The 26,424-nt window shown below is 42.0% G+C and overlaps 1 protein-coding gene across 1 annotated transcript in view; it reads left to right on the top strand.

The window, feature by feature from the left end:
• LOC146035828 (transmembrane 9 superfamily member 2-like) overlaps positions 1–26,114 on the top strand; it is a 42,697-nt gene extending 16,583 nt beyond the window's left edge. Inside the window, exons 6-17 of the mRNA XM_083159484.1 lie at positions 1,792–1,919; positions 3,264–3,375; positions 5,418–5,497; positions 6,418–6,526; positions 7,729–7,861; positions 8,283–8,402; positions 12,958–13,015; positions 13,434–13,593; positions 15,118–15,269; positions 17,183–17,294; positions 19,493–19,664; positions 25,294–26,114. Coding sequence (XP_083015610.1) covers positions 1,792–1,919; positions 3,264–3,375; positions 5,418–5,497; positions 6,418–6,526; positions 7,729–7,861; positions 8,283–8,402; positions 12,958–13,015; positions 13,434–13,593; positions 15,118–15,269; positions 17,183–17,294; positions 19,493–19,664; positions 25,294–25,361 — 1,404 coding nt within the window. The 3' untranslated portion in view covers positions 25,362–26,114. The remainder of the gene's footprint in view (positions 1–1,791; positions 1,920–3,263; positions 3,376–5,417; positions 5,498–6,417; positions 6,527–7,728; positions 7,862–8,282; positions 8,403–12,957; positions 13,016–13,433; positions 13,594–15,117; positions 15,270–17,182; positions 17,295–19,492; positions 19,665–25,293) is intronic.
• The last annotated feature ends 310 nt before the right edge of the window (positions 26,115–26,424 follow it).

Below are 26,424 nucleotides of genomic sequence, written 5' to 3'. Positions count from 1 at the left end.
TTGCACAGCTCTGCTACCACTGCGCTCGGTACAATTTACCATTCCCAATCGGAGTCCACGTGGATAGTAATAGCATGAAAAATTCCTTAGCCGTGTTGACCTTTTGTGAAAGCTGTGTAAAAATCTGATATCCAAAATACTTCTGGTTCCAAGTATGAGGGTAGTTCAATAAATAAGGTAACCAGACCTCTCCTGGTGTAAATGTAGTAAACGTCCACACACATGAATAATCAATAGTATGGCTTTGGAACTGACTATTTTTCTTCAGTCACCATACTTGTCTAGGCATTTGTTCCAAGAGTACAGCAAGGCCTCTATCATGGCTTCAAAGGGGATACCTTTGGGTCACCAGCATGATGGGCGACAAGCATTTAGGTTGACAGGGTCATTAGGCCGACATGGTTTTTTTTTACTGTTTTTTTTTTAGCCAAAATGTGCCGAGAGGCGGTATTTCATGCCCTACCATCCACTAGGGCGTGGTGGGAAAATGCCCAAAGCATGGTGAGCGGACGCGGTGCTACGTTTTAGTGTTTATGTTGACTGTGTTGACATTCTGGGTTAAAATGTCGACCTTACCATGTCTACCTAATGTCCCTGTCGACCTTACCAATGTCGACCTTCCTGCATGTCGACCTAATGATCCATACCCCTTCAAAGAAATTACTGTCTAGTGCAGTGGTGGGGAACCACAGGCGCGCGTGCCGTATATGGCCCCCGTAGCCGGTCTGTGTGGCCCACCCGCCTGGCGGCTGTGCTGGGAGTCAAGTACAGGGGAAATCTCACAAGAGATCAGTAGTTCTCGCGAGATTCCTCATAATCAGCAGCAGCTGGACACTGTAAGACCTATTCTGCAGCAGCCACTGGAGCGTGGGACAGCTGTATCAGAACAAATTGTAAGTCACATTTTTACATATGGCCCCCAAATGTTTTTTTTTCATCCAGACAAACTGCCCTTGCAACAAAAAATGTTCCCCAAATGGTCTAGTGCCTGAAGCTAGAATTATGTTGTGCACAGTACCCACTGTTCAGTTTGTAAGTGCTAACACAAACTTACAGTCATCTGTCTTTCTGAATCCTATCTTAATGCAGCACAAATTGTCATTTATGGTGTTTAGCTGGATGGATCGCTGCTCATCTTAAAGGCCTCTGGTATGATTGGCCGCCGGTACTCCAGCTTGGTGGCTTGCTGCATTCGCCACAGGTTCTATTCTTCCTCTTTTGGGGTTGTGGATCTTCACAAGGGAGAATAGGCTCTGTTGGTCAGGATCGCAATTGAGCAGTCAGGGTTTCGATGTCTGTACACTGACCATTGGAATCCTGACCTGATATTAAATGCCTGCACCAAACCCAAAACTGTTCCCTTGATGCAATGTCTAATCTTACACCTCAGCACCTAATAGCTGTGAGGTAAACAGGGGCCTATTTGCTCTACTATGCAATATACTACGTTACACACATGAGAGGTCTTGTTACCTTTTTTATATTGAACCACTTAATTTTTTGGATATGGGAGACTCAACCTGTATATTAATTGATATGTTCTTGTTTTATATGTTATCCTTTAAAGTGGATCACGTTACAAAGGGGTCATCTGTTTCTATTGTTGACATCACAGGTTTTTTTTTTTTTATTCTGTTAAACTGAAGGAGCCAAATTTGACTAGAATAGACCCCCCGAATAGGAAATATTAAGATAAGATGTCAGTGTCTGAAATGACCTCATTCAGGGGTAGATGTATGAAGCAGTGATAAGGGAGGAGAAGTGATGATGATACATTGTCTGTAATTTCAGTCTGAATTTAACAAGAAAGATACATTTTACCTCTTCAACCACGTTGATATAATAATCACCTATCACAGTGGTAAAGGAGAAAATTGGGATGGTGCGAGACTGGTTACTGCAAGACTTGAGCCAAAAAGGTAATCTTCATTTTGGTTGTCTCTGATTTGCTGCACCACTGTATGAATTCCAAAGATTCCAGGAAAAATCCCCAAAACCTTTTGGATGATCTACCAAAGGTTCATATGAACTGCAGATTCTGAATGGCGGAACTATAAACTCCTAACTGAAGCGGAACTAAAGTTTAAAGCTTTTTTTTTATCAAAGCATTTCATAGTTTGTATACATATGACAACAAATTAGACAAAGATAGTGGAAAAAACTAGTAACGTCATGAGAAATCTGTCAAGTAGCCAACATGAAAAATACAATATATGAGAAATGTATTACAGGTACAACACAGATAATCCGGCACCCAATGCACCAGTAGTGTGCTGTATCTCCAGTTCTGCCATATTATCAGTGGTGTCCCTGCATCACATCTGCCCAATTCACTCACACATCCCTGTAACCCCTGCACCTGTGACCCTTTCCCCCCCCCTCCACCCCCACATACACTGCAGCGTGACTTCCAGTGCTAGCAGCGCTGCCTCTCCCACCCGCAGCACAATTCCCTCCTGCTGCCCCTCCAAACCCTTCTCAATACTGACCCCAGCACCTGATGTGTCCAGATTAAGAGGTTTTGATCCATCAGGTGCTGCAAAATCAGTTGTACCTGTTCATATGGAAGCGATATGTGGGAGGGGGGGGGGGGGGGGGGGGTGTGTGGTGGTGATGTGCTACAGCAGCGTGCTTCTTTTACTAGTTGAGATGCAATGTAGTACAATATGTATGGGCTGCTTTTTGTGATGTGGGAAACGCTCCATGTATGGGCGCTTTAATTCCTGGGCTCCTCTGAACTCGCTATAAGTGGTGACAAGTGGAAAAATGATTCCATGGTGAACGGCTTACGAAATGGATTTTTGCTTAGCTGAGAAGTCTTCCCTAGCCTGCACCTCTATTCTCACATGAATTGACAAGGCGAGACTTTACTATAGCGGGGCAGTGTCTACCTGTCTTAATCTGTCCCATAGTTTGGGAGCCATCTCCATTTTTTCTGTGAATGTTGTGCCGACATATTACGCCAGATGTGCAGCACAGCAGATGACAGATATAGCTGCGCATCTGGATGTGTGTAGTTGCTGAATGCTCCGTCGCTTTCTGGCATCTCAACTGGGAAGGCACATATTTTTAAATGCCCTACCTGTTGTGACGTCAGGCACAACACATCGGGCAGATGTTGGTAATTGTGTGTGCACTAACCATTTCACCGAACCCAAGTGTGTACCCAGCTAAACTCAGGAGGAGGTTTAACTCAATTTAAAAAATCTAACCGTAATTTGCAAATAATGCATATGATAATATTTGTATTTATTTCCCTATAGTTATAAAAACACAGATGAAAAGTCCCTGAAATGTGAAGGCAACCCGATGGAAATACCCAAAGACTTAAATAGCAAATTGGAAGTCATCTACACATACTCTGTGACATTTCAAGTAAGCAGTTCTGATGATTCACATACGTTCCTCTCATTCTTCTACACGCTGCTATGTTTTTCTAGGCGTATGGATGATTTCTGCAGTAAGACCAAAGAGCTAGAACTATATTCTAAAGCTAATAAGCCCTAAAGGTGGCCATACATCAGAAAGATATTGTACCCAATCATACAATTTCAACTGATTGTAAGATGGATTGTATGCAGATTGTGTGCATATCTTGTATACACAATCATGCAGCAGATGGATTGTATGACTGATTGTATGATGGATTGTGTGTCCAAAAATCACCAAGGACTGCCAGGGATTTCAAGGGAAATTGTACACAATCATGAGTGCAAGCGATCTTAAGATCGATCTTTCTGATGTATGGCCAGCTTTACTAATCTATCTTTCTGTGGGTATGGTAGAAGTCCCTGACTGTCGGGATTCCGACAGTCATTTCTCCGACATTGGAATCCTGACTGTTAGGAGCTTAATGGGGGCTAATGCATTAAAGCTGTGCTCGCCACGGACTCGGGGTCGAGCTGCACTAGCCACATATTCTATTCTCCCTCTATCTCTGCACTTAGCAGTATGTAGAGAGCTAAAAGCCTGGTGACAGATAAGCTTTATAGGGCTGCACTTACCAGAAGCGGCTTGCTCTATACTGTACATACATTTAATGGGGATATAGACTCTTACAATGGAGAGAAGGCAGATAATAGCAAAGTAGCGGGAAAAAGGTTTTGGGTTTACAAAGTACAAGGTGGATATTTATTTTTATTTGACTTTTACATTTCTTCATATCCTTATGATTGTACATTTTTGCGAGCGGTGAACAGAATACTACTTTTCAGATGGAGTTCACTTTGCCTCGCAGAGCCTTCAGATTGTGCAATGGATTTTATTATTGTATCCATTGTTTCAACCTTATCTGATGAGTTGAACCAGCACAACGTGTGTGCAAACAGTCCGGAACCTCGTTCCTCAGGACCCCACACAGTGCATGTTTTCCAGGTCTCCATGCAGAATTACAAATTAAATAATTAGCTCCACCTGTTACTCTCTTAAAATGTGTCAGTGAATAACTTGCTGGGGGACCAGGAAAATGTGCACTATTTGGGGTACTTGAGGACCAAGATTGAGAACCACTGTGTTAGACCACAAGTGACTGTCTTCCCCCTTGGATAGAAAGAAGTACTCACCATCAGGGCTGTTTCTTCATTTAAGCAGGTTTCAAGCAAGTAAGCCTGCAGCCTGCGTCACTAACATTGCCCCTTATTCAGATCTAATCGCAGTACAAATTTGTTCTCAAAATGGGCAAAACCATGTGCACAGCAGGTGGGGCAGATTTAACATATATATAGAGAGTTAGATTTGGGTGAGTTATTTTGTTTCTGTGCAGTGTAAATACTGGCTGCATTATCTTTGCACTGCAATTTTTAGATTTCAGTTTAAACACACCCCACCCAAATTTAAATCTCTCCGCACATGTTACATGTGCACATGGAACTGCAATCGGATCTGAATAAGGGCCCGTATTCAGTGCCGCTGTTCCCCTGTTTGGCAAATTCAGCTTTTTTGCATATACCTGAAATCGTGCATATTACATGAATCGCAAACTGTGCTGAAGCCAGAGACCACCACGAACGACTGGAGATGTTTGAGCATGCCACCTCACCCCACCTGTCCACCTCCCTGCCTTCTTGGATTTGCTTTTTTTTTTAAATGAAACTGCAGCATCAGCGTATAGGCATAAGGGCTCCGTCCATTTGTGGAATGACCTTTACTTTTTAGAATAAAAAAAACACTTTTTTTCTTTTGTGTGGCAAAGTTGCATGCTGTCCCTCTATAAAGTGTATGGGAGGGTTGCTGAAATCAGTATTCTCTTAACAAAACAAAAGATGAAGCTTGGGACACGGCCCTGCTCACTATACAGTGATATTGTAATAATAATAATAATAATAATGTTTAGTGCCGATAAGAATGTTAGCAAGCTGCAATAGTACTTTGCCTGTAAAGTTAATGTAAAACGCCATTGGTCATTTTTTCTTTTTTAGGAAAATAATACTATTACATGGGCATCTCGCTGGGATTATATTTTGGAATCTATGCCACACACGAATATTCAGTGGTTCAGGTAAGCCAGTGGACAAAACATGTGTTAATATCCCATTTGTTCAGTATTTTCCGTAGGTGGCATGTACATATTACACATCTGGGACAAAACAATAAAGGAAGCTGTCCATGGTCATGTTACCTCATGGCTGAAATTAGGACCAGCTGGTAAAATTAGGTTTTTGGTTTAAACTCACCCAGTTTGAATGGGTAATTGACATAAACAACTATAGTTTATGTTTGCTATTAAATCTGTCTTGGTGATACATTTCTTTTTATAAGGTGCAAAAATACATAAATGAATGGTTAGTGCTGCATTCCTGCCACCTCCTCACTATCACTGATACTTGGCTAGCTTCCGCAAGTGCCACCCCTCCATCTGCGCTCCCCTATGGGTTATCAGTCTTCCAATCTCCCTCCACCTTTACACCATCCTGTGTTTCACCATTCAATAGATGATCAAGCCAACTTTGCTACCTTTAAAATTTCCTCACTTTTGTTTTTCCTGTCTAAATTGACTTCTTATGGTCACCTTCCACCACTTCTCCTCCCATCACTGTTCCGACCAGGCTAACTTTCTTTACTTTTGCACCCTCTCTCCGCTGCCTTGGCTATAACCATTTGCCTATATCAGTCCTTTACTCATCCTTTGCATACCACTTTGTCCCCATTTTCACAACAGCCCTAGTAACTTTCCTCTTTTCGCCATCCCTCCTCTTCTCTCCACTTGAGTTTGCTTCCCGCTTTATAGCCAAAATTGTCCTCTTAGCCATGACCTCTCATCTTCCCTCTAATCTCTTGGCCTGGAGCCTGGTCTTAGCCCATTCCTTGGTCCACTGCCTAACTCTCTCATCTGGTACCTGGTTATTTATCGGGGGGGGGGGGGGGGGGTTAGGATTAAAATATTAAACAATGCATCTAAATATTTTTTTTTTTTTTTAGTATAATGAACTCTCTTGTCATTGTCCTCTTCCTCTCTGGCATGGTGGCTATGATTATGTTACGGACTCTTCACAAGGATATCGCCAGATACAACCAGATAGATTCTTCTGTGAGTATCCTCTGTGTATAAAGGGCTGTGTGTTTGGTTCATAAATATGAGAACTTTTCAGGGGAGTAAAAGACTATAAAACTGTAAGGTGCATGGGCCACCATTTCTACCCCTACTATGCTGGATTTGTGACACTGCACTGGAATTCAGTGGCTGTGTCTAATTATGTGATGGTTTACTGTTCTAGTACTGACAGAAAGGTGACCCGTAAAAGGTATCACGCTGTAACACCAGATATGCTTAACAGGCAAATATACAGTAGGTTTGTTTACAGATTAGGCGTGATGTTGTATGGCTGTGGTTCCCAAACTGTGCTCCCAGGCTCCCTGGGGTACCTTGGGACATTTGCATGGGTGCCTTAGGTTAGAGGTCCAAGACCAACTCCATTTATTATGATCAATGTAAGAGGCAAAACCAGCGCTTGTGGCTCGCAATCATAAAATGTGTGGACATTCCGAAGCCAATCTTGTCCCTCAAACATAACTTTATTTAATCCATTTTTTTTCTAAGAAAACTTTAGGCCTTGGAGTGCCGTGAAAAAATATTCTGATTTTCTAGGGCACCGGGATTCAAAAAAGATTGGGAACCACTGTATGAGGAGGGAGATTTGGCTCTTCTTGTGTTATGTAGAAACCGCATTCTAAGAGGGGTGACTCTCTATCTAATGTTCTCACATGGTTCAAGGACAAGGGAAGTATTACCATCACATCTCTGAGCTTGAATATCCACATCAAACTTGTCACATTTCAGAAACTTGGAAACCTAGCAAAATGCGAAAATGTTCTCATTTTGCTAGGTTTCCAAGTTTCTGAAATTATTCAATGAACTTCATCACAATCTGGAATAACTGCTACCATTGTTTGAAATAAGAGACTTTTTAATAAACTTTTGTAATTTATTTACTTCTTTTGATAAGCTTTGAAAAAACAATTTAAGGCTATATTGGTCTTAGTTGTAAAGATCAACACAAGGGGCGCCATCTTACAACTGTACTCCAGATTTTCCCTATTCCCCATCCAACAGGGGATCTTGTAAGCAAGGCAGCCTCCACATAGTAATCCAAATTCGTGTGGCGCGAAACAAGGGTCTGTTCTCGATCTACCTTTTCTTTTATGTTAGTTTTTCTTCTTTAAATGGATTTCCCTTTTTATGCCAGCAATAAGTCACAATCAGCGTTATGTTGTATTCTTGGACTGTTACAGGAAGATGCTCAGGAGGAGTTTGGATGGAAGCTAGTACATGGAGATATATTCAGGCCACCTAAGAAAGGGATGTTGCTCTCTGTTTTTCTGGGCCAAGGAACACAAATTTTCATTATGACGTTCATTACATTGTGTAAGTATCTTTAGGTGTTTCTTTCCCTTTTGTGATTGAGCATTCTCTAACACCACGTGCACCCGTCGGCTGTAATCACAGAATCTGTGAGGTAGGTATCACTATGGGTACCTCATTATTCCAACTTCCCCCATATTTATATGACTGCGTTCTCTGCTGACACCAATCACATGGAGGTTGCAAACTGAAAAGGGGTACCTGCGTGTGTTGTATTTTTGCAATATTCCTCTGTTTCACATCTCTAATGCAAAGATATAATATACAGTGATATCCAGAGAATAGATGCGAAAAACTGATGTGTTTAACTTGCAATTGCCATTACCAGTTTACTGTATCAAGCAGTATTTGTTTTATTTCTGACTATCTATATTTTGTCACGTTGAAAATAATTCTAATAAAGGTATTTGATTTTATTTTTTAGTCCTGGCTTGTCTTGGATTTCTGTCCCCTGCCAATAGAGGAGCATTGATGACATGTGCGGTTGTTTTGTGGGTATTACTGGGAACCCCTGCTGGTTATGTGTCTGCTCGGATGTATAAGAGTAAGTAACCATAGAAACAGATTTCAAACATATTTTTTTGGATGGCAGAAATTCTCAAACTCTCGGCACTAATATATATGCTTGTCCCAGACATGTCGACCTTGTGACCGTACACCGCCGGACTATAATGGCAAAGTTTGGAAACTGCGTTAATATGACCTTGCATGTAATGAAATGCAAGTGACAAACAAATGGGCAGTGTTTAGGAAAAGTTATGGAGTGAAAAACCTCCAGTACTCTAGAAGCATACTAACAACGGATGTGCACACAAATGCAACCAATGTTTTCTGAAGTACAGATGGTGCGATGGTTAGCATTACTGCCTCTCAGCACAAGGTCTCGTGAGTTTATATATTTTTCTTGCGCTTTTGTGGGTTTCCCCCCACAATCCAAAAATATACTCATAGAATAATTGGCTTCTGACAAAAATTAGCCCTAGTATGGAAGATTGTTTTAATATACATGGCAGGCTAGTAGGGTCAAGTGATTCTCATCTGCTGTCAAATTCCAATGACATTCACTATCTTGCTTAAAGATAACTAGTATACAGCTGCAAGCAAGGAAAGCGATTTGAGTAGGGTTTAGTGAGTACTATTGGTATAACCATGGCTCTCAGGGGTAATTGTATGAAGCTTATGGTGTGTACACACGGTGAGATTCCCTTGCTATTTGACTTAAGATTCGAGTGCTATGCAATGTTTGCTAACTCTGAACTATTTACATACAATTCATACAATCTGCATTAGATTTACACTATATAGTCATTGCTGCCCTGTCTATCTGGGTTTCGATTTGTACTGTCACGGGAGGAGGCATCGGGATCGCAAGTTAAAAAACCTGTGAGGTCTGCAGGCGATTTTGACTATATTGTCCAAATCTAATGTCAAATCTCACCGTGTCTACACAGCAGAGATGGTGGTATCCATTATGTGCAAGGTGAAAATGCTCCAGCCAATCAGATCCTAACGGTCAATTTACATATTGGAGCTGATTGTCTGGTGCATTATGACCTTGCACATAACGTTCTTTATGGGTATAGATACCGCTTCTCCAAGCTTCATACAATTACCCCTGAGAGCCATGGTTATACAAATAGTACTCACTATACCAAGCTTCATACATTTACCCCTCAAATTGAAAACTAGTGATGCTCATAAATGGTGTGATATGTGCTGGGTGATTTTCTTACTAGATCATATTGAATACAAATCGCATGCGATGCGCAACAACCGCATGTGATTTGAACTAGATGCGATACAATCTAGTACAGAAAGTACTGCCTGCACAAACTATTTTTGCCTGGCGCTCTGAACTACACAGAGTACGTATCGCAAGCCAAAATAAACGCAATGCATTTTGAACTGAAAAGTTCAAACCGTATCCAAAAATCGCACTGTGGGCACTATTAGATCTCAATACCAGAAACTAGTTAATGGATGAGACAGGTGTTTCAACACAGGTGATGGCAATCTTATATTAAGAGGTAAGTCCAGGGGCATTGTGGCACGTAATGGAATGGGTCATGTAGGAGGGGTCTTCTATATTCCAAAACTGTAACATTGGTACTTGTGTAGTTTCATGGCGCTACGCTACATGGTCAGTGTAGGCTTAGCTACATTGTCAGTGTAGGGCAACAGCAGCGTAGTGTCCCCGTGGTAGCCCTGCGTAGTCACTGTACTGTCCCCGCGCACTGCAGCTCTATCCCTGGCAAGCCTAGTGAGCACCTCACACAGCGCCGGTAACCGCAAGATCCCCTGCGTTGGCGGACGCCAGGGGAGAGGCGCTCCATCTGCCTTGAGACGCATAAGCATCTCATACGCAAGTGTGTCTCAGTAATTCGTGCGACAGGGTATGGCAACCCTGCCCGTGTCTGCTTCAGGGAGACAGTCAGGGTCAGAGTTATTGGTTTGGTAGTGCGTGCATCTTGTGCACAAAGGGGGGGGGGGTGCGGGCACAAGTGCGTGTCATGCACAATAAAGGACGCATTTGCCAGTGCTCCATGTTACATACTGGGAAATGTGTCTCCATTTCAAATCCCCACTATCCACGTCAGCCCGAATCGTGGCGAGCGTAGTGAGGGGACAAGGTACGCATCCTCCCGACCTGTTCATACCCCCACTATCCACGTCGGCGTGGAGTTGATTTTATAAAGCATGGCGAGCGCAGCGTGCCTCGCGAGGGGATGTGGAAAACAAGCCCGAAGCATGGCGAGAGGACCCGGAATACACGTCAAGTAATCCACTACACCTCGCTGCGCACGCCACATTTCGGCCTGGTTTTCTGCGTTCGTCACACTTTAGAAAATCAACTCCACGCCGACGTGGATAGTGGGGGTATGAACAGGTCGGGAGGATGCGTACCTTGTCCCCTAGCTGCGCTCGCCATGCTTCGGGCTGACGTGGATAGTGGGGATTTGAAATGGAGGCACTTGCCAGTATGTACGCTGACTACGTAAGTGGCGCCATGAAACTACACAAGTACCGTAATCTTTAACAAATTACTGTGAAGACAAAAATCGGTGAGCGTAGAAAATGTGGCACTGGACAAACATCCAACGTTGGTGGCTGGAGAAAACCTCAGGGATGCTGCCAAGAGACCCAATATAACATTACTTTAGATTCAGGATTGACTGGCAGAAACTGATCACTCCCTGCTTGGGAGGACAAAAGTCTCCTGTGCTTTGCACATGCCTTTAATATGGTGACAATATGGAAGTCCTTTCTCACAAAAAAAACATACAAACCATTTTGGCATTTTTTTTTCAAAATTATATAAAATTGCCCCAAACAACGTGGGAGAATGTCTTCTGATGAGACCATGGCTGACTTGTATTCTACCCTTCTTTAATAAAAAAGTTGGTCACCAAGATCATACACCAGATCAACCAGAGATCTGCAAACTTACTGTTGTATATGGCGGTGACTTCTTCATATTATGGGGGTCCTTTTATACTGAGTTAGAGGGCGTAATAGATACCTCTAAGGATCAAGAGGCTGTGGAAAATGTACTTTAATTCATTTTCCGAAGAACAATTGGTACTTGTGTAGTTTCATGGCGCCGTGCGTCTTTGTCCAGCTGCGGGGCTGTAAACTCCATGTCAACGTGGATAGTTCGTACCCCCAGTATCCACGTTGGCATGGAGTTGATTTTAGATTTTAGCGAGCCACCACACCTGTAGTGTGGGCGAGCCCAGCAAGGGGACACAGATGCGCTGGCGCTGTGAATGTACACAAGTACCAAACAATTTACCCATCCAAATCATTCATAGAATATCTTAATAAAGCCCAGTCAGATCTTGGACATTAATCCCATCAAAAAAAAAAAACTAATATATAACATGTTTAAATGTAACTTTTATTTTCTTATATTAAAGATCAGCACACATCTTGCATGATTTATCTTGATTTTCCAGGCTTTGAATCCTAAACACCTGCAATTACAATAAGGCACGGTAGACTTTTATATCCGCCATATAGGGGGGTATTCAATCTTCGGGTCACGGCAGACGAGCTTGCTCGCCCGCCGTGACCCAGTCCTGTTCTCGGTCAGCTCGACTGAGAACATGCAGGCGGGATTCAATGTCCCGCCTGCAGCGGGGCGAGAAGGGGGCGTGGCCGCGAGTTGCGGCCGGGAAGTGACGAGCTGCAGCTGGCAGCTCGTCACTTCCCGGCTGTTCTCGGCAGAACGAGCCCGACAGCTAGAGATGTCGGGCTCGTTCTGCCAGGAAACCCTGTTCAATGCTGTCAGGGAAGACAGCATTGAATAGGGCCCGTCGAGCATCTCCCCCACGGGAGATGCTCGACGGCGATTGAATATCCCCCATAGTGTTCACACAGCTTTGTTTTGCAGGGCACCGTGCTCTTCCTGTCTTGTTTTTTTTTTTTTTTTTACTTGAGACGCCCTGCCCTTTAAATTGCTTTTACTATGTGCCCTTCTGCCGCCCCCCCCCACACCATGCTGTTGAAGAGGATGTGACTGGAAGAGCTGACATCCCATTCTCAGCCAAGGTGAGTGGCCTGTCAGCGTGTTGAGGGACGGGATTCGACTGGAAGAGCTGACATGCGGCTCAACTCAGAGCAGCGTGTAAGCCCTTCTTATTGCATCCTGTCCCCTGCCGCACTAACACTCCACTCACCTTTTGCGTGCCAGCTTTTCCAGCCCCCTGGGAAATGAGCAGGCAGGAAAGCAGCACTTATGTTGCATAATGTGTAATGGACATCCTGGTGCGGTGTGCAATTGTTTTTATATGATTCTTTTTTGTTTCTAATTTCGAATGTTAAATGTGCCCTGCTCGGTGGTCAGCACTCTCACCAAAAAAAAAAAAAAAAACATTTGGTGTTTAATCTCCTTATGATGATTGTACAGTTTTGTTATGCAGGTACTATGTGTACCGTTTTGTATACTTAAAGAAATAACTAATAAAAACATTTAATTTATAAAAAAAAAACTGTCCAGCCTTTTACTAACTTGATTTTAAGTGAAAGGACGATACTTGTGTAGTCTTGGACACTAGAAAACAAGTTTAAGCACTATATCATTTTTTTTTTCCCCTTAGCATTTGGGGGCGAGAGATGGAAATCCAATGTGTTACTGACAGCACTCCTGTGCCCTGGGTAAGTTATGTGTGTATATCCTAAATCATTTCGTAGTGTACATTAAAGCAGTCATGTGCCAAATGTACAGTATGGCCCTGTTATCTTGCATATTGCAGAATGTGGTACCTTAGCAAAGCTGTTTATATGTATTACTATTCTAACATTATATATGAATGCTGTTATTGTGTTATCAGTCTGAAAAGACACCAAATTAAAAAAATACTAATATGCCATATATAGCAAATATGTAAACATCATAATATTTTTTCTATGTTCCTATTCTGTTGCAGTTTGTTAAAAAACCACTGGAGGGCCACATAAATCATTGTATTTCATATTCTCTAAAGATGAAAATATTTAGTAGATTTGTGACTGGTACAAGCCATGCTTACCCAATAAGACTACATAATCATGTATTTCAATTCTCTGTTTCTAGGATTATTTTTACTGATTTCTTCATCATGAATGTTATTTTGTGGGCAAAAGGTTCTTCAGCTGCGATTCCCTTTGGGACACTGGTGGCTGTCCTAGCTATGTGGTTTGGCATTTCTGTCCCATTAACCTTTCTCGGAGCATACTTTGGGTTTAAAGAGAGAGTAAGTTTTCCATTTCAACATAAGTTTTTTTTTTTCAATGATTGCTCTATCAGTATATCAAATAAGGCACATGTTCTCATACCCAGTCCACAGGATCCCACACGGTGCATGTTTTGCAGGTGGCCTCAGAGAATCAAGTGAAATAATTCACTCCACCTGTGGATCTTTTAAAATGTGTCAGTGAGTAATGATTCCCCTGTCAGGTCACCTGGGAAACATGAACTGTGTGGGGTCCTGAGGACCAAGTTTGAGAACCACCGAAATAAGGCATACGAACAACAAATCGCTATGATGGTAAATCTGCATCAGCCTCTGGCACATTTACAGCAAATTGCAATCCTAAATATTATTCCCTAATTTGGCGTGTCTGATTTTTGCCTAAAAAAGTGAAAAGTTTAACAAAGGTATTTGCATGCCCTGACTGCTACCACATTTATTAAATGTATTGCTTTACACTTCTGTGCCTTATAGACACGTATTTTATATCCTCCATCAGCATTTATCTAGATAACCTCAGATACAACACAGCAGCTGCATATTATGTGATCATATCCACGGCACATCTGTCCTGTTTCCAATTTATTTTCCTTTTTAACAGCTTTATAAAACATTATGTTAATATCAGGCATATACCTCTCCATACATATTGTTCTCAAACTGCAAATTTTTAGTAAGTTTGTATGTGCAATATTCAAATTGTTGCAAATTCTTAAATTAAATACATAAAGTAAATTACAGACACTACTGTTTATAACTTTTTACTGTGAAAACCATAGACTTGGATTTAAAGCAACAACATTGGTACTCAATATGTTATACTAAGGGGGGGGTAATCAATCTGCTGCCGCTATTCCCGATGGGGGGAAAAGCAGCAGGGCCCCATTCAGTGTTGTCTTTCCTGACCGCATTGAACAGTGATCTCAGCAGAACATGCCTGACTTTAGTAGCAGTTGGTCCCGTTCTGCCGAGAACGTCTGTGGATTGTTGAGCTCCCGGCTGCAGCTCGACTATCCTCGGCCGTATCTCGCAGCCACGCCCCCTTTTTAGCGTTCTGCAGGGGGGACATTGAATTCCGCCTGGTGATTTCTCGTCAAGCCGAGAACGGTACTAGGTCACGGCTTGCGGCCATCCCGACAGTTGTGACCCAGGATTGAATATCCCCCTAAACTACTTCTTACTAAAACCAGGGGCCGGCCCATGCCACCATTTTCCCCTAGGGCCTTTTTCTATAATGCAGAATCAGCAAATAAATCCCATTTGCTGAACAAGAGTACCAATGACAATCCATGCTATCGTCATTGTGCCTTGTTATTTCTTCTTGTAAAAAAAGAGCCAGAGGACACCCTGGAAATACTGCTGCTTGGGGCACCCCTTGCAGCTCCAGATCGGGGGTTGGCAGAAAATAGATGGTAGAGGAACTTTTGACATATTTTATTTGTCTCTTGAATTTTTGCTGAGGTTTTTTTTTTTTCTCTATGTATTTATTTGGAGACTTCTTACTATTTTAATCTTCTCTTGTTACAGCCCATTGAACACCCAGTCCGTACTAACCAGATTCCTCGTCAGATCCCAACTCAGTCATTTTTCACGAAACCATTCCCTGGTATTATTATGGGCGGGATTCTACCATTTGGATGTATCTTTATTCAGCTATTCTTCATTCTCAACAGCATTTGGTAAGTGTGGTGGATTTTGGGGCATTTCATTGGACAACCTCTATAATATTAATATTTCCAGAGAAGACCTTTTTCAGTCATCCCATAGATCACATACTTATTTCCACTCCGTTCTAGTATTCTAGGTATTTGGTATTGGAGTTTTGTCACAAAGGAATTAGTATTAAGGGGGGTATTCAATCTTCGGGTCACGTCAGACGAGCTTGCTCGCCGTGACCCAGTCCCGTTCTCGGTCAGCTCGACCGAGAACATGCAGGCGGGATTCAATGTCCCGTCTGCAGCGGGACGAGAATGGGGCATGGCCGCGAGTTGCGGCCGGGAAGTGACGAGATGCAGCCGGCAGCTCGTCACTTCCTGGCTGTTCTTGGCAGAACGAGCCCGACAGCTACAGATGTCGGGCTCGTTCTGCCAGGAAACCCTGTTCAATGCTGTCGGGGAAGACAGCATTGAATAGGGCCCGTCGAGCATCTCCCCCACGGGAGATGCTTGACGGCGATTGAATATCCCCCATAGTCTCAGGTTAAGACCTATATTTGAAGAAAATGTTGCATTGCATCCCGGAAGTTGCAAAGCCTGTGGTGCACAGAGCTATTTGGCACGATTCGATGATTAATTTGTAGACACGTCTTCATTTTTAAATGTATTTTTTATTTGTGTCCATGCTGTAAATAAGTCATTGATGACTATTTATTACATATCTATGGTATTTTTAAGGGCAATACTCTTCGTAGGGACAAAAAACTTAATTTGCAAGTGGAATTTTGATTGTGTTAATGCATCCCAAGAATGGGTGGGACAAATTCAATTAGCTGCAAACTGCTGCCATAATGGATTTTGGTGGATTTTTGGGCTCTATTCCGGAGCAGATTTGTATATGCAGCCTATGGGGGAGGTGCCAGCAGAGATCAGACTGTCCTAAATTGTTCTTATGAGCGAAGCACAAGCAGCTGTGCAGACAAACACACAGGTTTTTAAAATACAGCTAATTTTATGTGGATTTTATTTTCACATGTGCTTGTTTTGCTTTCATTCCTTTGTGTTGTCACTAATTAGATGTGCATGTTCAATGCTGCGTTGTCTTCTATATGTGACAAATAATGTCTAATTTCAAGAAAAGCATGTCCCATTCTGTGTACAGAGCTTGATATTACAAACAATTGTAGTCATAGGACAGCTGCGGCTACTTAATCATGGCAGAGCAAGTTACATATGTGAAAAGTAAATAATGCTCAGAATACTAATAATGTCCTACCCAGAATCCTCCTTTGCCTTCTGTGAGGCATATTAGGCAATTTTTGACTTTGGTTGGAACAAACACCTGGTAAAGAATGAATGACAGTTTTTGGCAGTTTTTCAGTATTTCAAAGCAAATGGTCAACACTCATTTACACTTATCCATTACCAGGTTTTTGTTCCAACCAGCCCAATCTGACAATTGATCTGTAGATGTATGGCCAGCTTTACTTTGGAAGGCATGTAACAATGTACACTATTGTCAGAAAATGAATGGTGTTTACATGAATTGACTGCAGTTCCCATTTTGTGTCCTGTGATAGTTATTCCTTCAGAATATGCACGTAGACTGCATTATGAGATCTCATGTGTGTCTGCTGCTTGTCACATCCGCTATATGAACATCCTAAAGCTGGGGTGGCCAAACCAGTCCTCGAGATCTACCAAAGGTCCACGTTTTCCAGGTTACCTAGCTGGTGCACAGCTGTAGTCATTACTAACTGTCACATTTTAAAACCTGCTGCATTCATTCCTACTAGAGATCCACAGGTTGCCTGGAAAACATGCACCGTTGGTAGATCTTGAGGACAGGTTTGGCCACCCCTGTCCTAAAGTATTTTTTGTCATAACCTCCTTACACATTCTTTTGTGTGTTTCACTTCATGTATTTTGTTTTGTAGGTCTCATCAAATGTACTATATGTTCGGTTTCCTGTTTCTGGTATTCATAATTCTCCTGATAACTTGTTCAGAAGCTACCATCTTGCTTTGTTACTTCCATCTATGTGCAGAGGTACTTATACATTTGGCTCATTTTGTTCTGTCTATTGTGTATTTCCAAAGCGGAATTCTCCCACTCAACGCATAACAAAGGCTCTGGATTAAGGACCCCTCAAAGTGTTTTTTTTTATTTTATTTTTTTTATTGAATGCACATATATAAAATGACCGGTACTTATGTAATATCTGGGCGCCCGACTTTTTTCATCGCATTGCATGCAATATAGTGGCATACAATTCATGGGATATGATTTTTCATTGTAAAGACTCGATTTTTAATTGTATAGTCACCCATGGGTGATTTTATACCTCCACTATCCAACTACACATGGAGTTGATTTTATATAGTGTGGCGAGCGCAGCGAGCCCCCAAAGCGTGGCGAGCGGATGCAGAATTCATGTAAAGTAATCCGCGTCCCCTCGCGGGGCTCATCACGCTTCGGGCTCGGTGGCTCGCTGCGCTCACCACACTATATAAAATCAACTCCATGCGTAGTTGGATAGTGGGGGTATGAAATCACCCATGGTTGACTATACAATTAAAAATCGGGTCTTTACAATGAAGCATCGCATCGCATGCCTTAAGTAGTGGCATGCAATGAAAAAATCGGGCGCCCAGATAATACATAAGTACCAAATGACCAGTTGACTTCCACAAATGCTTAATGCTGGCCTGTGTACACAGTATGCAGGGAGCCCATATATTTGTGCCCATATAGCCTTTTTTATATAGGCGCTAATAACATACTTGGTAATTGTATAATGCTTATTTTTGCGCATAATGGCTTCTTGTACTGTGAGGGTGACTTTTCAGGCAGATCAGAGTATTATTCTTATAGATCAACGTTTAGTCTTCCATACAATTTGCCCATAATTAGCACGCATATGGTAGAATTTTGCTCATCATACAAATTAATTTCCTACTGTGGAGTTTGTGGTATATTACATCCAGATCCTTCAAATGCATGTGCTACAAGTTTCAAAAACCGTAATATAACCTCCGAAAAAGGATGATACTGTGACCTCTGACATATATTATCCATGCGGTTGACACCTGCTCAAAAATAACCTATAAAAATACTTAAGCCTCCATTTTGAAAAAAATCCATTATTCTCCATAAGCAATGACCTCTTAAATAGGAACAATTTGTTATAGATGGGTAGAGACAAAGTATGGCTCCTGCAAGGAGGGAAGAAAACCAGCTCACTATTGGAGTTCTGGGTTTGCCAGTGGTTGTTGGCAAGTGTAGTATAGTAATTGTGTTCAAGAATGTTACCAATGTGGAGTTTTCAGCTCTGGCATGAGCTCGGTACAATATCAGAGTAGTCGTCTGTTCAGGAAGCTCATTCGCCCTTGCTTTACTAGCTGTAAATGAGAAGTGCTCATTGGCCTATTCGCGCCTTTCTCACGCCATGAGGTTGAGATTGTAATAGCCAAAACTCAGCTTGCTGGGTTGGAAAAAATGTCTTCCAAGCTGATTTTACTGGGCTTTGTCTTTAATAAAATTTATATTCTAAAAATCACAGAAAATATTCATTCTTGATCTGTAATAGATAAACCTATCTGTCTGGTCTTGATGGTGTGCAGTGCTGTATAAAGCAAAGGTGGTCACAATCAGCTGGGTCAGTGAGCACTTGTGGATGATTACACTGATATGTTTATTCATAAGCTGGGCCAACAACTGAAGAATTTACATCTACACTTCCTTGTTACACTACATATGCTTTATTGGAGTTCATGTTTAAAACTTTTATTCCATTTTAGCTGATTTGTTTCTGCCAAAGTTAAAGATTACATCACTGAGTGGATTTTATGTGGTGATTGTTTAGTACAAGCCTGGCCAACCTGTGGCTCTCTAGCTATTGTGAAACTACACATCCCGGAAGGCTGGGACTTGTAGTATCACATCAGCTGGGGAGCCACAGGTTGGCCAGGCCTGGTTTAGTATGTATGAATTACCACCGTCTGCAGATATCTCTCAGGTGTGTACCCAGCATTATTATTGAACGTTAAATGTATACTAGAAGGATTTGTTACCAGTGTAATAAAAAATTGAATGAATCAATTTGACATATTAAACTCCCTGCCCTGGTATATTTGGTCATTATAATGTGCTTGTCTTCTCTGTATAATCTTCAGTGATGAATTCCTATTTATATTTAATTTGCTAAATAATGGTCTCTTCAATTTCTGTGTTTTTCCACTTGGCAGGATTACCATTGGTGGTGGAGGTCCTTCCTAACGAGCGGATTCACTGCTGTTTATCTCTTTATCTATGCAGTTCATTATTTCTTCTCAAAGCTTCAAATAACAGGAACTGCCAGCACCATGCTGTACTTCGGGTACACGCTGATAATGGTTTTAATTTTTTTCCTGTTTACAGGTGAGTAGTAATTACAGAACCAAGTCTCAGAACTGCTCTTGTGTGTTGTTCTATCTTATTCCTGGCTATAACATAAGCTGATGCATAAGGGACAACCCAAATGTTTCCCTTGCATGATGTAGTGTTTTATAACTGATTTACTGCCATCAGTGTAGGATTTCTGTCCATGCCTTTCCTACATTCAAGGTAACAACAATATATATCCTGGACACCCGACTGCTGTTCAGAGAAATAGGGGGAAGTAAACCTCGTGGCTATTGCAATGCCCTTCCCGGGACAGACCAACACTGACATGAGCGCTGGTTTCTTCCTGCATGAAAAGATGATCGGGGTATAGGAGATGAACCTAGTTTTTCACCACAATGGGCCTTATTCTAGTTTATCCTTCTTAGATGGACAAAACCATGTGCACTGCAGGTGGGGCAGATGTTACTTGTGCAGAGAGAATTAGATTTGGGTGGGGTTTTACTTCAAAGTGAGATCTATATTGCAGTGTAATAATATAGCAGCCAGTATTTACCCTGCACAGAAACAAAATAACTCACCTAAATCTAATTCTCTCTGCACATGTTACATCTGCCCCCTGCACTGCACATGGTTTTGTCCATCTAAGAAGGATTTTGTCAGAGTGAACTAGAATAAGGCCCAATGTCTCTATTGCAACAAGTGCCTGCATTTACATTCTCTGATGTAGGGTAGGGTGTCTGGCAGCAATAGAAATGTACTTAAATGGATAGGACAGAGACAACACAATGGTTTCAATGTTACACACATTGGACTGCTTTGACTGCAGCCCATAGAAGCCATATTGGGCTGCAAGGCAAGGAGAGGCCTCCTACAGGAAGCCAGCTCTCTGTCTATAGCAGCCCAGTCTTGCAGTCACGGAGGGAGGGAACAATTCCTAATGGGACTACCGGTTATGTGGGTGACTGGCAGGATTTCAGTGTAGACTGCGTCTGGCTCCACTAGCACTGAGCACAGTGACCGATCTTTTCCATTCATTGGTCCGTATTGGCTTTCATAAACCACCAAGATGGCTCAAAGCAGAAACATGATGGTAAAATATGATCAACATGTCATATAGAATACAATTTTAGATCTCTCTGCTTTGCATGTAGCAGACCGCAGTCTAATAGATTATCTTTGATATCAAATTTGTCCAGGAGAGTAGGTCTTAAAATGTGCATTAAGGTGCCCATACACTTGTCCGATGATTTGGGACGATTTTGCTAGTTTGATCCGGCCGAGAAATTGGCCCAAATCAAATGGGTTTGCCACCTCATGCGCGGTACCGTGCGCGTCGGGTCAGACCCTAAAGATTGAACATGCTGCAGGTTCAATTTGTCGGATCTGACCCATCAGCGGCACATTGCGAGTGCGTTTTAGCACCCATGATGTGTTGGTCCGATTAGGTGTGTGACAGCAGTGAAGCATGCAATTTATTGCATGTATAATTTGGCACATCAAGTGTAATCGTTGATATGCAACTATTTTTTTAAGCTCTTCAAACCAGAACGCAAAATAAATATATATATATATATATATATATATATATATATACGTCCAAAAGGCGGGTGGCACTCAGAGTGCCACCCGCCTTTTGGACGTATACATTTCTTCTTTGGAAAGGCACCTGCACCGCTGCTACATCGCTGGAGTGCCGGTCTTTTGGAGATATATATATATATATATATATATATATATATATATATATTCTAGTCCAAATCTTATGTAGTTCAAATACTGCAGTGTACAATGTTTAAGTCGCATAGCACTGAAGTCCAAATTGTAAAGCTCAAATATAGCATATATCTCACCGTGTGTGGGCCCCATTAAGGGACATACACATGGGGCGATTTCAGACCCTTTTCTAAGGTATCTGACTAGATTGCTTAGAAAAGGAGCATGGAACGCTCCGTGTGTATGCCCTGCTGTGAAGGCGATGCGCAGTCGCTATCGTCTGCAGGAAAAGCCAGAGCAAAGCACCGCGCGTCCGGTGTGGGACACCCACATTGTGTGCTGAGCGATTGTGCTTCAGCACATCGTTAAGCTAAATGGCCGGGTCACCCAGTGTGTATGATGCTTTGGGCAGTGGACACGCGGTGCGATTTGCACTATGGATTTTCAGTATCTAGTCAAAATCGCATCAAGCTATGCAGCATCTGATCCCGATGTTGCCGTCCCTCCCTCCTTCCTTTCCAGCCGATGCTGGGTCCCAGCGGCCATCTGTATCGACATTGGCGGCGGCCGGATGAGCCTGTGTGTCTACAGCTTAAGTGCATACATTGTTTGTTTGTCTGTCATTATGGTTTATGTGTATTTCCCCCGGCCACCTACATGGCCACACCTGCACTGTCCTGTACTACTGAACATGGAACATTCCAGCACTGCTTATAGGATTTTTTTTTTTTGCATAACAAATGTCATCACTTTATAACTAGTGTCCTGGTATATACTGTATAGAGATGACTGGCATGCTTATGGATGTTTGCAGTGGTCCTAGTTTGATGCTGTGCACTGCAGCGCTACCTTTGTTGGGTGATGGTATTGCAGGGTATTGGATATTTTTTGCAGCTAAGTGAACGGTTTACAATATGGGTGCACGGATCAGGGCTAGAACTAGTATGTATACCCTCTTGAATGAAATGGCAATTAAGGAAAAAAAAATGTAGATAAAGGGTTAATGGCTTAATGTGTTTTTAGAACGGGGAAAGCCCTGCTAGTTAGTATTCCTTTATGTGTTATACAGCCTTTCCTTCATAATGGCCTGTCGTTGACAACAATAGGGAAATTCTATATTTTTCCTGCAGTGCAGCCATCGCCTGCAGTGTTTATACAGGAGGGTGTTTATCTGGAAGCAGGCAAGGTAGTGGAACTGCTTTAGTTGCTGTGACTACTAGTTCTTGTTTTAGATGCACAGTAAATATTTGCCTACGCAGCCAATTCGGTATTTGAAATTGCTGGCTGTCTCCTGCAGTAGAGGAAAGCCCACTTCATGGAAAATAATGTCAATTAATTAATTCCAATCTGCTGTGAAATTCAGTGAGGCAGTTGTCTGCAAGTGTATGTTTTCACTTGCCTAATGTATGTTTAGACAGATCCAACCTTAAGTTGCTCTAATTTAGTGCTCTTTCTGCCAATGTTTTAAATTGAGTTGGAGACATTTACAGAATTTCCTTTTATTACTGGAAATGTGTGTAGATTAGTTTACCGCGTTTACGAGCACTTAAAGGAATCTGCTGTGATTTATTTCAAATTGTTCTCTCCAGCTACATACGTTGTATTACTAGGTGATTGACACACGAGGGTAGAGTAATTGTATATTCTGTCTTCAGAAACATATATGCAAGGAAATAATGTCTTTTTTTTGCAGAATTTCTGTCTGATATCATTCTAATCGGGGCCTTATGGATTTTAGTAATAAGACTTGCCATAAAATAAGAGAACCATATAATTGTATAGCACCTGCTTAATGGGACAAATCACTCGTGTGCCAGGAGGATTCACCCGGTGAATCCACCAGACACTGCTGCAAAGAGTGCTTGCTTGGCTCACAGGCAGCAAACACTTGTAGGTAAATCTGGTATTTGCCCGGGCGAATTGGGCTATCGTTACCGCCGTAGAAACGCAGCTGAAATGGCTGATTCACACCCTTCACCTCTAATTGCATTGTATTAAATTAGAACATTGGGGGAATTCAATGTAAAGGAAAAAATGTCCATACTTACTATAGGGTTTGTGGTCCCAGTATGCAATTAAGGAGAGCAGCGCATTCTGGGTAGTTTTAGAAATAAATTGATACCCCTTCAAAGGAGATAAAAAAAAAAATAAACACAACTCTTTGAAGCATAGATATATTGGACAGGGCTGAACTAGGATTTTCATCACACTGGGCAGGGCAGTAATCTGGCTCCATTCAGTACATGTCTCTACTCCCTCTACCTGCGCCCCTGAATGCACTTATAGGTATCACATCCAGCACCTGGGGCATGCGACGCCCTAGTCCCCCTTGTTGTGGCCCTGTATTGGAACATATTAAAGATTCTATAGGGGTTGTTTTCTTTTTTGGGGGGGGGGGGGGGGGGTTGAGTTTTCGTGAGCACTCTTTGGATCTCTGTGTGCTTAACATGCACTAACACATTCTGCCTGAAATCTGGAGTCAATGGGTTTCCCCTCACAAAAAAAACAGAGTGCCTTTATTGCAGACTTTGCGGAGCTGCGAAGTACAGTTCATCTATGGATCCCCAAACGCACTTGCTAGGTGATCAAACGAGATTTTGCCTGCATGTGCTAAAGATCCGGGTCGGTGGTTGTGACGCGTGGCAGTATGTATCGCCATCGCTACGGGGTGTACACACAGAGCGGATTGTGCTTCATTTGTAAGCAACTTAGACAGAGCGCTAGAAAATAGGCATAAATCGCCCTGTGTGTATTTGTAGAAAGTGGCTATTGTGTCTAAAACACCCCACCTCTCCCTGTTATCTAAACCATTATTGTTCACAGTTAATACTGAAAATAACAATAACGCTAGATAAATACAATTCAGAAATCAACTGATTTTTACTTAATACCAAAACTACAAAATACACAAAAATCAATATTTGCTGCAACCCACTGTATTGTGGCGCTTTCAAATGGTTATCCTATGAGATCAAATATTAGTGTTTATAATGCAAATTCATGTTTAGTACAGATATTTGGGAATGATGCTGCCAAAAGGACAACACATAAATACAAAACAAATCTGTTCCGACGAATACCCAGTCCAAGCAATTAACAGTATCCAAATGTTTTGTATCCATTTCTCAGAAAATCTACTGTTCCAAAGCGGATGTTTTGTGTTCACTTAACCCTTTGAGTGCCAAGGGAATTTGTCAAACATATGCTGCCCATACTCTTGTGAGATATTGCATGCAATCCTTCGATTTCGATCACATCTGGCGATAAATGGAATGATTGTATGCACAATGTGTACCATTCAACGCGATTCGCGGGCAGGCCGGTCGAATGTCTGATCTCAAGGTCTAATGGGGTGCACATAATATTTATCGAATTGCGAGAGCAATCGCATTTGTTTTTCAGTTGGGCAACCACTTCTACTGCCACCCGCTAGCGCTACTGTGGCGGCAGAATTGTTTAAACACTGGGCAGCCCTCTGATTGGCTGAGCTATCTCAGCCAATCAGAGGGCTGCCCGGTGTTTCAAACACTTCTGCCGCAACCGCTGACTGACCCCCACCGCCTGCTAGTGCTACTTCTTGCGCTACGAAATGCCGCCCTCTGCCCGCCCTCTTCCAGCACCCGATGTGCCATCTCAAGATGGCATGTGACATTGGGTGCTGTATAGGGGGCACTTTAGCACCACAAGATGCGATCGGCTTCGATGGAAATCGCACTTCGATGTCACATTGAATCCCATTGCACAAGTGTATGGGCAGCATAAGTGTGAAAATTGCCGAACAAACCTTTTTTTTTTTTTTAACCCTTTGAGTGCCAACATTGCTGTGACGGATCCTTAAGATATTCGTTAAAAATGCCAAAGTCGCTCAAAGCAATTTCCCCTAATTCAGCTTGGCCTTTGACACCGATAATGTACCTGCTAATCAACCTTCTTGTTTTTTACATTCTAGGTACCATTGGATACTTTGCATGCTACTGGTTTGTTAGGAAGATTTACAGTGTTGTGAAGGTGGATTAACCAGGAATTTCTGCAGAGTCGACACACAAGCAGATTACAACATACAGTATGCCTAATAAGAATGAGATGCTACCATTTAAAGACTGAAAATGTGGCACAAAACAGAGACTTTCTGCCGAGATGAGCACCTCGAGAGACTGTTTACAACATTCCGTCATGTGCTTCTCCACCCACCCGCACATAACCCACCCATTTTAAGAAAGATTTTAAACAATGTAAATACACAAGTGTGAGCTACGAGATGTTACTGAGCAGAATCATTCAGCAATGACTGGGGATTTCCTATTTGGCTCATGACTACAGAGTAAGGTCATGGCACACCAAGATGTTGTTTGATATTCCTGTATGCTATAAGGCAGTGTATAATTTTGCTACCGTGCCTTCCAGATATTCTCATTCATCAGAGGTTTATTTGTGCAAATGTTCATTACATTGTCCATCCATACTGTATTCTTGAAAGGTTGTAATTTTTTTTTAATTTAAATTGATCTGTACATTTTATTGCTCATGTTTTAACACATTATAGCAAGTGTGCACTAGCTGCTCGGAGATTGTTTGGCTTTATTGTATTAGCAAGAGTTCCACCTGTATATAGCAAGTGTTTCTTTCATATGCCTCTATACCACTCTAGCAAACGCTCTCAGTACTGGGCTTCGGGAGGTCTACAGATAACAAACCAAAACTTGTGGCATGTATTTCCTGCCTTGCCTATGTCTTCTTTTGTGCAATAAAAGTGCAAAGACCATACACATATATATGGTTTGTATTGCAATTAATTGCTGCAAGTTGTACCCATTTCCTCCCCTCTGAGTGCATACCTGGATCTCTGGCATCTGAATATTAGCTGAGCCATTTCATAAGTCACTTTAGTGTTATTGTTTGTGTATTTTTACTTTCCAGTATGATTGTAAGTAATGGGGGTTTGTGTATGATAACCAGAAAGGCAAAATAAGAACATTTATCAATCTGTTAGCATATCAGATCAATTTCGCAGTGTTTGGTTACCTTGTACAAAAGCCTTTGAGGTGCATTCATATACTGTACAATATTTTTTAGTCTAAAG

The sequence above is a fragment of the Crinia signifera genome, chromosome 9 (genome assembly GCF_055691185.1).
Source record: "Crinia signifera chromosome 9, ASM5569118v1, whole genome shotgun sequence".
Classification (NCBI taxonomy): Eukaryota; Metazoa; Chordata; class Amphibia; order Anura; family Myobatrachidae; genus Crinia; species Crinia signifera.
The sequence above is the reverse complement of the archived record's forward strand: the minus strand, read 5'-3'. Positions and strand labels throughout refer to the sequence as shown.